The following is a 12,078-nucleotide window of genomic DNA, read 5'->3' on the forward strand; positions in this document are numbered from 1 at the left end:
TTAGGTGACATTTCATTTTGCCCAGTCACACAACAGGGTGAGGGCAGCCCCAATTCAGCTGCCCCTAGTCATCTGACTACGGAGCCCGTACTCTCAACCACGCATAGCATTCCATAACCTCTAACCTTGGTGTGCTTATGTCTGGAAAATAGAAACCTAAGCATCTGTGTTCCCTGTCTACTCTCTGTTCAACAGTGATACTAGAAATGTAACAATCTCAAGATGCTTGCTCTTAAAATGTTTTAATGAGTAAGATGTCTGAGCAAGTGACACAGAGAGTCTCATACACTCCTTTCTCTAGACCTATTCTGGCCTCACATAAGCTCACCTCAGCCTCCCAAATCCACTTACATTGTCAAGCCACCTGTTGAATCAGAAGCACTTGCAGGCAGAACCCAGGGCCAGGAGAGTCACCTGCCATCTGCTTCCCAAAAATAGGGAGGGTTGTGGACATGTGCTGCCTCCTCCCTGTGAGCCTTTCCCATAGTGGAGGGGTGGGGCACCTGTTCTTCCTCCCCACATCAGCGTTGTCCCTGCTGCTCTGGTCGTGCGGGAACGAGCTGCAGCTTCCCTTCACACACTCACTGTGTCAGTCCATCTTTCCGCTCACCTTTAGGTTGTGACTCAAAATTTTACTCCAAGAAGTCTTGGTAGCCTACACTTTTGAACCAGTCATTGCTACCACATCCCCTCGGCCTCTGGAATCCTTTGTGTACTAAGAGAATATACTGTTTTTTTCATGGGTGCTTGGGTTGTACCCATACCAAAGTATTGTGGAAAGCTTTGACAGCATGGGCCATAAGTGTGCACGCTCAAAAGCCGAGGGAGATAGAGAACCTAATTAGTACTTAACAGGTCTGAGATGCTGTCAGTTGTAAGATGCACCATTGTCTTACGTATCACTAAGAAGGAAAAAAAGTGCCACCATTTAAACTACAGCTTGCCATCAGTTTTAAAACACGAATTACATGGATGTTAAAATGAGCTTCTTAAAACCAGCGGACTGTAGTAGTAGTTGGGTGAATAAGGAATCAGGCTTTGTACATTCAGTAATGAAGGGGAATTGATTAGTTATCTTAAAAAATGAAATCGATTTCTCCATGAAGAATATGATTTATTATTCCTGTGAGTAATATGTGTCACCAAAAACTTACCTTCTTTATTAAATGGAGAAATAAAATGAAACCACCTGTTAGAATCATAACGAAAACTCTGGTGTATTGTTGAGAGTTTACTCATTAGCTGTTTCTGGACTCTCAGCCCTTCAGCTGTGGAAGAAGATGAAGATGAGGATGGTCACACCGTGGTGGCCACAGCCCGAGGCGTGTTTAACAGCAACGGTGGGGTGTTGAGTTCCATAGAAACTGGCGTTAGTATAATTATCCCACAAGGAGCCATTCCTGAGGGAATTGAGCAAGAAATCTATTTCAAGGTCTGCCGAGACAACAGCATCCTCCCACCTTTAGATAAGGAGAAAGGTAAATATATTTATTGTCCTGCTTAGTTTTTAATAACTTGAGTTGTCCTGTGTGCTCTTCAAAGCTTGTAGTGCTCAGTTGAGAGGATAATCTGTACCCCTTTTCTGCTTTGCCAACCCCAGCACATTTCTCGCTTGGGGAAGGCCTGTCCAGTGGACACTGGAGGGGGGTGCCCTGGGTGGCATCACAGGCGGGAAGGGGTGGCCTACAGAAAGGCCAAGCTGGTCGAGACCTTCCACACGGTGGGCTTTACTTTCCTTTTTTTTTTCTTTCTTAAATAGTTTATTGTCAAGTTGGTTTCCATATAAAACCAAGTGCTCATCCCAACAAGTGGCCTCCCCCATGCCCACACCCTCCCTTCCCCTCCCCCCCACCCCCATCAGCCCTCAGTTTGTTCTCAGCATTCAAAAGTCTCTTATGGGTTGCTTCCCTCCCGCTCCCCAACTATTTTACCCCTTCTTCTCCTCCATGTCCTCTATTAAGTTCCTCCTACTCCACCTATACGTGCAAACATATGGTATCTGTCCTTCTCTGCCTGACTTATTTCGCTCAGCATAACACCCTCAAGTCCCATCCATGTTGCTACACGTGGCCAGATTTCGTTCTTTCTCATTGCCATGTAGTATTCCATTGTATAGATAAACCACATCTTCTTGGTCCATTCGTCAGTTGATGGACACTTAGGCTCTTTCCATGTTTTGGCTATTGTTGAAAGTGCTGCTTTGAACATTGGGGTACATGTGCCCCTATGCATCAGCACTCCTGTATCCCTTGGGTAAATTCCTAGCAGTGCTATTGCTGGGTCATAGGGGAGTTCTGTTGTTAATTTTTTGAGGAACCTCCACACTGTTTTCCTGAGGGGCTGCACCAGTTTACCTTCCCACCAGCAGTATAGGAGGGTGCCCATTTCTCCACATCCTCGCCAGCATCTATAGTCTCCGGATTTGTTCATTTTAGCCACTCTGACCGGCGTGAGGTGGTATCTCAGTGTGGTTTTGATTTGTGTTTCCCTGATAATGAGGGATGCTGAACATCATTTCATGCGTCTCTTGGCCATCTGGATGTCCTCTTTGGAGAAGTGTCTGTTGATGTCTTCTGGGTGGGATTTACTTTCACTGTGAAGGTGACAATGATGGCAGATGACTGGCTTTTGGGCATTCCTCCACCCGTTTGCTAGGTGGTCTTAGCTGACCTCACCAAATCTATCTTTGTGTCTTTCACCCCTTCCATGTCTAGAGATGGGTTAGGCAACAGGCACTCAGAAAGGCTTTGCTCCATGCCTGTCATGTGACTGTAGGACAGAAGCTTCTTGGGGCAGGTGCTCGTCACCCCAGCTCTAGCACTAGTAAGAGCTCAACAGAGCGAATAAAATATCCCTCTCAAGTGTCACCATGTGTGTTTCTGAATTTAAGGAATCCGGGAAAGCTGTTATTTTTCATAATTTTCCTGGATTTGTCAGGATGATACGATGAACTATGTGACTACTTCTTTTGGCGTCTTAGCAGTTGCTTTACTTCCTTAAATATGTTACTTTAGCTCATTTTCTTATATTTTGCTGGAACGCTAACATATGTTGGCCCTGTGTGAACCTCTTAATCCAAGTCTATAGCAAATACAACATTTAAAATGTAAGATCTAAGTAACATTTACAAAAAGTACATTTGAATATATCTTACAAGAATCCCATGATCGAATGCTGTAGCCACCAGCTACCTGTGGTTATTATGAATTGAAATGTGCTGGAAGTATAAAATAAACACTGATTTCAGAGATTTACTATATTGGTTACATGCTGAAATAATAATGTTTTGACATATTGGGTTATATAAATATTAAAAAGTTTATGTCCCTGTTTTTTCTTAATGTGGCTACTAGAAAATTTTAAATTACACATGTGTCTTGCATTATATATTTCTTGGTCACTGCAGCTGTGGAGGACTAATTGCATTTGGCTTTAAAGCATGTCATTAGAAGGGAGGGTGAGGAGAACTGTGGGCTAGAAGGAAGATCGGCATCTAACCTGTCACTCCCACCCCCTCCTTGACTGCAGGCGAGACACTGCTGAGCCCTTTAGTGATGTGTGGGCCCCATGGCCTCAAGTTCCTGAAGCCCGTGGAGCTGCGCTTACCACACTGTGCGTCCATGACTCCTGACGGTTGGTCTTTTGCTCTAAAATCATCCGACTCCTCGTCGGGTATGCTGTCTTCACTCTGTCCTTTGGGGGCTTTGGGTACTGTCATTGATTAATCCCTGGGCTGTTGGAGCTCCACATGCTGTTCGTTAGCACATCTCTCCCTCTATTCCTGTGGCCTTGTAGGCATCACCAGTGTTTTGAAATTTCTTTGTGTTCCATATATAAATGAATATGGAAAGGTACAGAAGTTTCTGCTTTTTAAACAATGATGATTTGGCCAAAGGTTGGCATTCTTGGTGTTCAACAAAATTATTCTGTCGAAATTTTTAAGATGAAGTGGGAGAATTTTTATTGTTCTACATACAGAGGCGTTTCCATCTTCTTATTAAAATGATTCCTTTATGTAATAATTTCTCTTTTTGGTTACCACTGTTTAATTCCTCAATCTACAAAGTGTAGACACCAGAGAAATTTGCAAGACAAAATATACCTTCCACTGGGATCATACTTGGCCACGGTTTTCAGTGTAAAACCCTAAATAACTGCTGTTATACACACTCCTTTTAAATGGCTTTTTTTTGCTTTTAAGATCATAATTTCAAAGCTTCCATCGCATTTTCACATCTCTCACTTCCTTGGGTGACTACATCAGTTATGAGTTGAAACATTCTATATTTTTTGATATAGATCACTTTAATTAAACTTAATATAGAAAAATAAGAATTTAAAGTTTTGCTTTTGAATTTTTAGTAAATCAGTAAAACATAATGTAGTTTTAATATGAAATAGAGTTTTAGGGCATGAAGATTATAGAGGAATATACTTTAATACTACCCAAGATTAAAAATTATATATAAATATGCATTTTCTGATATCTACAGGTACACCATTTTCTGGAAAAAGTGAATAAATTTATTTTAACACACTGGATAGTAAAGCTGTTTCCTCAGGGACTGCACTGGGAAGCATTTTATTAGCCTAGGTTGAATTAATGAATTAACATTAATAAAGCTGCATTTAAAACATGATACTCTGGAAGTCAAGTTGTAGCATGAGCTCTGGTTGTTTTCTAGACCTAATTAGGATGAAAATCTTTAAAGTAACTGTCTATTTTAGTTACTTGTTTTAGAAATGATTTTTTCCCAGATAATATGTGAAGCATAAATTATCAATTTGTTATTCCTGTTTTTTATGCCACAGAACAAAAGTTATTTTATTAGATTGAAACAACTTTTTCCTGTGTTAAATTTTGAGTGCGTTGACATAGAAGAGAAATGTACCTCTGTGTAATCCCATATGGCTCTAGAATGCTTTGCTACTATAAATTTCTGTTTAGAAAGTCAGGGGTAGCTTTTGATAACTACTGACTTAATCCCAACAAAAATTAGCATACTGGAAAAAAACTTGAGCCTGAAATTAAGATTTTTTTTTTTAACTTCCAAAGAGTTGTCCTCACTCTACCTCATGCCTGAGCAGTCTGTTCTCTTCAGTACTGCACAAGCCCATAGAGATCTGTGAAGTTAGATAACTCGGTTTTAAACTGCTGAGCCGATCCTGACTCAGAGACCATTTCACTGTATGCAGGGTCTTTCAACCTTGGCATAATGTGGACATTGTGGCCAGATGAGAATTCTTTGTTCATACGGGCTGTCCTGTGCATACTGTGCTGTGTAGCAGCATCCCTGGCCTCTGCTCACCAGATGGCAGTCATGACAGGCAAAACTGTCCACAGACATTGTCCCGCGGAATCACTCTTGGTTAAGAACTATTGTGTAAGGGAAGCAAAAGTCAGTAGCTTCAAGTATCCCTAACCTTGGATACCACAGAGACATACCGTCATCCCAGCCTTCTTCACACTTGTTGTCCACTACTGGGGCTCTTAGCTTCAGCTGCAGATCTCAAATCAACAAGAGCTTGTTAAAAATGAAAATACCCAAGCCCTGCTTCAGACTCAATAGTCAGTGAATTTTCAAAGCTCCATGAATGGTTTTGTTGTACAGCCAAGTTTAGGACTGAGAAGTTCTTGGTCCAGGCTTGCTGATTTGGGGGGGCGGGAGGGTAAAGGGAAGGAAGGGTCTTCCTTTCAGAAGGAACCAAATTCTGCAGAATTTTCAGGCATTCATTCATTGGTGTGTAGTTGAGTGTGAGAAGTATATTCTCATACTCAATTCAAATGGGTCCTAACTTTAAGAAGTGCTGTTAATAGTTCTGTGGACCTGGGCACTGGAACTACCCCAGGCATATTTGGTTGCCCCAAGTTTTATTCATTGTTTGAAAAGGCATGGACTTGAAAGCATAAAGAATAAAGGAGAAATCTGAAACCACTTTGGATTCTAATAAGGATTATGATTCTAATGACTCCTTAGCAGCCAGTGGGTCTTCATTAGAATATAGCACATAGAGCTTTGATACAAGTGCATCTGCTGAAGAACGAGAAGGTGGTTGTGTGGGAGTATACGTGTTTATGATTGCCCCATGACTGCAGACCATTAGGGCTGGCACTTTAACCAACCTCAGTTGACATGAACTTCTTTTTCTCTCATAGGTGATCCTAAAACCTGGCAAAACAAGTGTCTTCCTGGAGATCCAAATTACCTTGTTGGAGCAAACTGTGTTTCTGTCCTGATTGACCACTTTTAATTCTTAAAATATAGGAACTTGATTAAATAATGTGAAACTGGGTTAAACTTACTAAATCTAAATGGAAGCACTCTATCAAGTATTATACTTTTCTTAGAATCGATACTGCAATTTGTTAGTATTAAGCATTCTGTTTGAACAGATGAAGATTAGTGAGCATGCCCCTGCACCGTGGTCAGAACACATGCTGCAGACTACGTGTTTGTGATTGAAAAGCTATTGGTATTGGCTGGAGGGTCAAAGATGGTTTGCTCTGTAATGATTTTTGTACTTTTTTATGGTCACTGCTTAACTTCACGTATTGATTTCTGTTAAAACACCAGCCAGTAATGGGGTGCATTTGAGTTCTATTCTTTCCAGAGTACACTGTTTCAAACTTTATTATGGCCCTGGCCTAGCATACTCATTTTATTTTATTATGCATGAGGTAATATGCACACATTTAAAAAATGTACCTGGAACCATATAAGCCAGTGTAGTAGATTTAACAGAAATGTACAGCAAGGGGAGTTTATAGCTCTTTTTGGCAGGGGGTGGGGGGCGTCAAGTGAAGACAGTTACTTACTGTATATGAAAACACATTTTTTTAGGGAAGGACACCAAAGCATGTGAGACTGGTTCTGTGGCTTCTTTGGATCTATAAATTAACCATATCACCACAGACATACTAACCAGCAGGAATGCCTTACCCTCATGTTTTTAATTCTTAGATCATTCTCTCTATGGATTACTAAGTTTTTATGGCTTTTGTGCACATCTAGATACTGTATCATGAAAAAGATTGAGTAAATTGTGGATTTGTTGGTTTCAGAAATGTATAGTCACCCAGAAGAAAATATTGGTGTGATTGGGGATTTTATTTTCTTCCTCCAAGGGGCAGTGGTGGTTTTCTGTTCTTTTTGGCTATGCATTTGAAAATTTTGATGTTTTAAGGATGCTTGTACATAATGCGTGCATACCACTTTTGTTCTTGGTTTGTAAATTAACTTTTATAAACTTTACCTTTTTTATACATAAACAAAACCGAGTTTCTTAAGGCTACCTTTGTATTTCTCTCCTGTACCTCTTGAGCCTTGAACTTTGACCTCTGCAGCAATAAAGCAGCATTTCTATGACACCTACAAGGTCATTTTTTTTAAGAAAAAAAGAATGCACAGAGTTGTTACATTTTTAAAAATGCTGCATTTAAAAAGATACAGTTACTCAGAATTCTCTAGTTTGATTAAATTCTTGCAAAGTATCCTGACTGTAATTTGTGATACCATGCTGTGCCCTAAAGTGTATTTTTTTACTAATAGACAATTTATTATGGCACATCAGCACGATTTCTGTTTAGATAATACACCACTACATTCTGTTAATCATTCATTAGGTGTGACTGAATTTCTTTTGCAGTTATTAAAAAAAATCTCAAATTTCTAAATCTGCAGAATAAAACTTTTTAAAATAAAGTGCTGGTTTGGTCTGTTTCCCCATGATTTCTAGTTTCATGCAACTTTATAATCCTGTGTAAAGTCCTGCACACTGGTGCACATCACCTGGTCACCTCCTGCCATACCAGGTGAGGTGTTTGCAGAGTGCGATCCGAGGCCTGGGCGTCCCGATGGGTAAGCAGTGCCTGTCACTGAAACCTCGAAACAGAGGAAGGGGAGAAGGAGGCTCACTGTAGAGTTCTTGGCGGTGCTTCCACTGCATCTGTAAATATACAATATTTGTGTGTGCATTTGTGTCCCTTAAGACCCATTTGTATATAGCTTTGTGTCCTGCTTTTTCCCAAAAACATAACATGGACATTTTCTTAATGTTGTAACATTTGGGGGTAGAAAATGATTTTTAATGGCTATAAATATTCCATCATGATTGCTATATTTATTTAACCACCACCCGTATTGACATAGAGGTTGTTGCTAGAAAGTGCACATCTGTGTAGATTTGGTCTATTTTATTTCATCTTTTTTATGTTACAGTGAAAGTATCCATTTTAGTGTATAGTTCTCCAAAATTTGACAGACATAGTTTCATAACAATTAACTACAGTTAATACATCAAACAGTTTCATGATCCTCCAGAAGTCCATTGTTTCTCCCCCATTGTACCAACGCACATTATTACCNATGGTTTCTCCTTTTTGAGGGTGTTCCATAAGTGGATCCTGCAGTATATAGCCTTTGAGTCTGGCTTCTTTAACTCAGCATAAAGCATTTGAGATCCATTTATGAAGTTGCAAACATTAGTAGTTCTTTGTTGTTGGTGAGTCGTCGTTGCTGATGTGAGTGCACACATCCCTGGGTGAACTTTGGAGCTGTTTCCAGGTTTAGAGATTATGAATAAAGCTGCTATGAACTTTTGCATATAGGTCTTTGTGTGAACATAAATTGTCACACATCTAGGCGTGGGATCACTGATTCCTATCTTGTGAACATCACAAGAAACCGCCATCCTGCCCGCAGGAGCCCTGTACTGTCGCGCATCGGCCACCTTCGAGGGTCCGCTGGCTCCACGTCCTCAGCAGCAGTTGCTGTTACCAATATTTGTGTTTAGCCACTCTAATGGGCAGTCTCCTCATGGGTTTCATTTGAGCTTCCCTGATGACTCGTGATGTTGAGCATCTTTTTATTTATCTGCCATGCTTTTCTTTGATGAGGTATCTATTTGCATTTTATCTCATTTTAGTAAATTGCCTTGTTTCCTTATTGTTTTGAGAGTTGTACACCAGCAGGTGAGGCTTAGAGAGGAGGAGACAATCCCAAGCCGGCTCCTTGTCATCAGTGCAGAGCCCGATGCAGGGCCTGAACTCAGGAACCATGAGGTGATGACCCGAGCTGAGACCAAGAGCCGTGTGCTCAACCCATTTGAGTCAGCCAAGCGCCTCAAGAGTTCTTTACATAATCGGGGCGCCTGGGTGGCTTAGTCGGTTAAGCGTCCGACTTTCGCTTAGGTCATGATCTCGCGGTTCGTGGGTTCGAGCCCCGCGTCGGGCTCTGTGCTGACTGCCAGCTCGGAGCCTGGAGCCTGTTTCAGTCTGTGACTCCCTCTCTCTCTGACCCTCCCCTGCTCACGCTGTCTCTTTCTCTCCTAGAAATAAATAAAACATTAAAAAAAAATATTAAAAAAAAATTCTTTACATAATCTTCCTGCAGATTCATTATGAGATGTGTTTGCCAATATTTTCTTGGTTCGTTTTCTTAATAATGTCTTTTGAGGAGCATAGTTATTGATTTTGACAAAGTCCAGTTTATTTCTTTTGTAGATCAGGCTTTTAGTGTCATATCTAAGAAATCTTTGCCTAATCCACAGCATGAAGAGTTTTCTGTTTCAGAAGTGTTCGTTAGCTTTAGGTTTTACATTTATGTCTGTGATCCATTTTGTTTTAATTTTATACGTGTGAGATCTACATGCCATTTAATCTGTTCTCTTTTATTTTAATTGAAGTATAGTTGGCACACAATGTTACATTAGCTGTTCAGGTGTACTGGTCTTTTTTGTTTTAAATGTGTCCCTATTGTGAACGCAGACCACATACACAAGGCCTAAACAAGACTGCGGGTTTCCATATATATCAGCTAGTGACAGGAACAGAACTTCACACGTCTGTTGTTTGTACCTACCTACCTGCCTGCCTTTTCCTTAGTGCATGAATGTCAGGCAAGGTTTATATGCCTGGAGCTTTATCATGTTTATAGGAGTAAGGGCGTGGTGTCCCTCAGACCACCTTCCTGTAGCACTGAGCATCATACACTGAGATGACTCAGAGGGTCGGGTTCTGGTGCCAGAAGGCTGTTTTTGCCCTTTGCCATATGTCTAACATTCTGCTAGAAAATCAAATGAATGTTCACTACGTGAGCCAGTTCCTTCTCCTTCTGACTTAGTGCATTTTCCCTCGGCATAGCACGTATCAGGCGTCACACAGGTGGGGATCCAGGTGAGGGGACGTGGGCCTCGGTGCAGTGGCTCTGGCCTGGATGGAGATGCGGTTGGCCAGGAAGGATGTGGCAGCAGATGCAGGCAAATGGGGAACCCAGGGTTTGTCGTTTCCCTTGACAGGCAGCTTGAAGATCGCTTGCTGGCTAGGAAGCTGGCTCCCATTTTTGTAGAAGTGACTGGGCACAGAGGTGTCCCAAGGTGGGTCACAGAGGAAGACTCGCAGCACTCTGTCCCTCAGGTTCCCTAACCAGCTTCCCCAGATAGAGAGCTGGGAGAACCCACTGTAAATATGCAAACTGACAGAACCATGTTGTCATCTCAATAAATTTGGTCATGGTGAAAGTAAGCTCAGTCGATGGCATTTTTAACTTTACGCTGTGCTTTCCTGTCAAACCACTTGACAGTGAAGGGATACTTATTCAGGGTGTAGAAAGTTTAGTGTTTTCAGAATTTACGAAGAACGTATACATTAAACTTGTTCTGATCCTATTTTGTAGGGAACCGCGGCTTTACAAATTGCCTTTAATTTCGGCCGCTCCGTAGAGTCTCCTCCGGGCCGCGGGGCAGCACTCAGCTGCACTGGGGGTTGGCGCCACCGAGCCCCGAAAAGTGTGTAACTGTCCTCTGTCCTGAGCCCTCGGTCTCCGCTCTCCCTTTGCAGGTTAGGCTTTTCTGAGGGAGCTGTGTTTCCAGTTGTCTTAGAAACCACATACCTATGAACTTTGCTAAAAATTGAGTTCTGTTACCACATTTTTCCTGCAGGAAGGGTGCCAGAAAGGGGGGATGCAAGCCAGTTTTCACTTGGTGCCCTCGACAAGTGGCACTAATGGAATGTACACGTGCCCCACACGGCGCTGCCCTTCTCTGTGCTTCGCGTGGGAAGTGCACACACAAGTGGGGGGCTTGGTGTTTGGGTATTTACACAAAGTTTGAAGTCACAATTTTTGAGATCACGACAATACCCTTCATCCACAGAGGTCCTCCTAGGCAAGCGGATTTAAAAACCTAACAGGTGTGTGTATATATATATATATGTAATATTTTTTTTTCTGAGAAACTGAGGTGGAAGGAAAGCGTAAAAACAGATGAACTGATATGTTAATAAGATACGCATGTTGGAAAGAAAAGCACAGTATTCACACTTAAAACCCTTCGGTGCCTGGCACCTGGCTTATGTGGCAGAAACAAGCCTCAAATCAAGGCAGAGGGTACCGTCAGCTAGTGCTGGGGCTTCGTGGAGGGGACTTTGAAGCACATGGATTCCCCAGAGCATCCGGAAGAATGAGTCCCTTCCATGTTGTACGAGGACAACCTGAAGGTGAGGGTGAGTCCGGCGGAAGACAAAGCCTATCTTCAGGCCCGGGTCTTGGTGCTCGCCGAACGGAAATAGTCATGAGTGGGCAGCTGTAGGGTTTCAGAAATCCTTGAAGCCGAGTGATTTAAGTCAAAATCGACTTTCTTAGCAGACTGTTACTTCACAGCGTAATGCAACAGTCCGGGGTTTCACTGTGTTCATCCCGAGCGACGCAGAGAGGAGGGTGGATGTGCGAATGGAGGTTCCCCAAACAGGACAGTGCCCCGAGAAGCCTTGGCCTCCCTCCCACCCCTGCCTTCTTGCCTGTGCCCCTGGGGACAAAGTTTCTCCCCCCTTCATTTTTGAATATTTGAGTAAACGTGGTTCAAGTTTGTACCAGACCTCAGGAACCTGCCCCACCCCCACCCCCCCAGTTGTGGCAACTGTTAATTTGACACATTTGTGACAGCACAGACGCTGGGAAGCATCCACGTGGGCGTCCAGGATACTGGTCCGTTCTCCCCTCAGAAGTCAGCCTTTCTCCCCTGGCCTGTGTGTGGACACTGGGGACAGAGCGCAGTACTGAGAGCAGATTGAAACCAACAAGG

The 12,078-nt window shown here is 42.4% G+C and overlaps 1 protein-coding gene across 1 annotated transcript in view; it reads left to right on the forward strand.

Moving 5' to 3' along the window:
- Positions 1–7,703, forward strand: part of TJP1 (tight junction protein 1) — a 341,704-nt gene extending 334,001 nt beyond the window's left edge. The window contains exons 29-31 of the mRNA XM_077762419.1: positions 1,261–1,478; positions 3,529–3,672; positions 6,158–7,703. Of these exons, the coding sequence (XP_077618545.1) occupies positions 1,261–1,478; positions 3,529–3,672; positions 6,158–6,252 (457 nt within the window). The 3' untranslated portion in view covers positions 6,253–7,703. The remainder of the gene's footprint in view (positions 1–1,260; positions 1,479–3,528; positions 3,673–6,157) is intronic.
- Positions 7,704–12,078: the final 4,375 nt, after the last annotated feature.

The sequence above is a fragment of the Crocuta crocuta genome, unplaced genomic scaffold, assembly GCF_008692635.1.
Source record: "Crocuta crocuta isolate KB4526 unplaced genomic scaffold, BGI_CrCroc_1.0 scaffold93, whole genome shotgun sequence".
In the NCBI taxonomy this organism is placed as follows: Eukaryota; Metazoa; Chordata; class Mammalia; order Carnivora; family Hyaenidae; genus Crocuta; species Crocuta crocuta.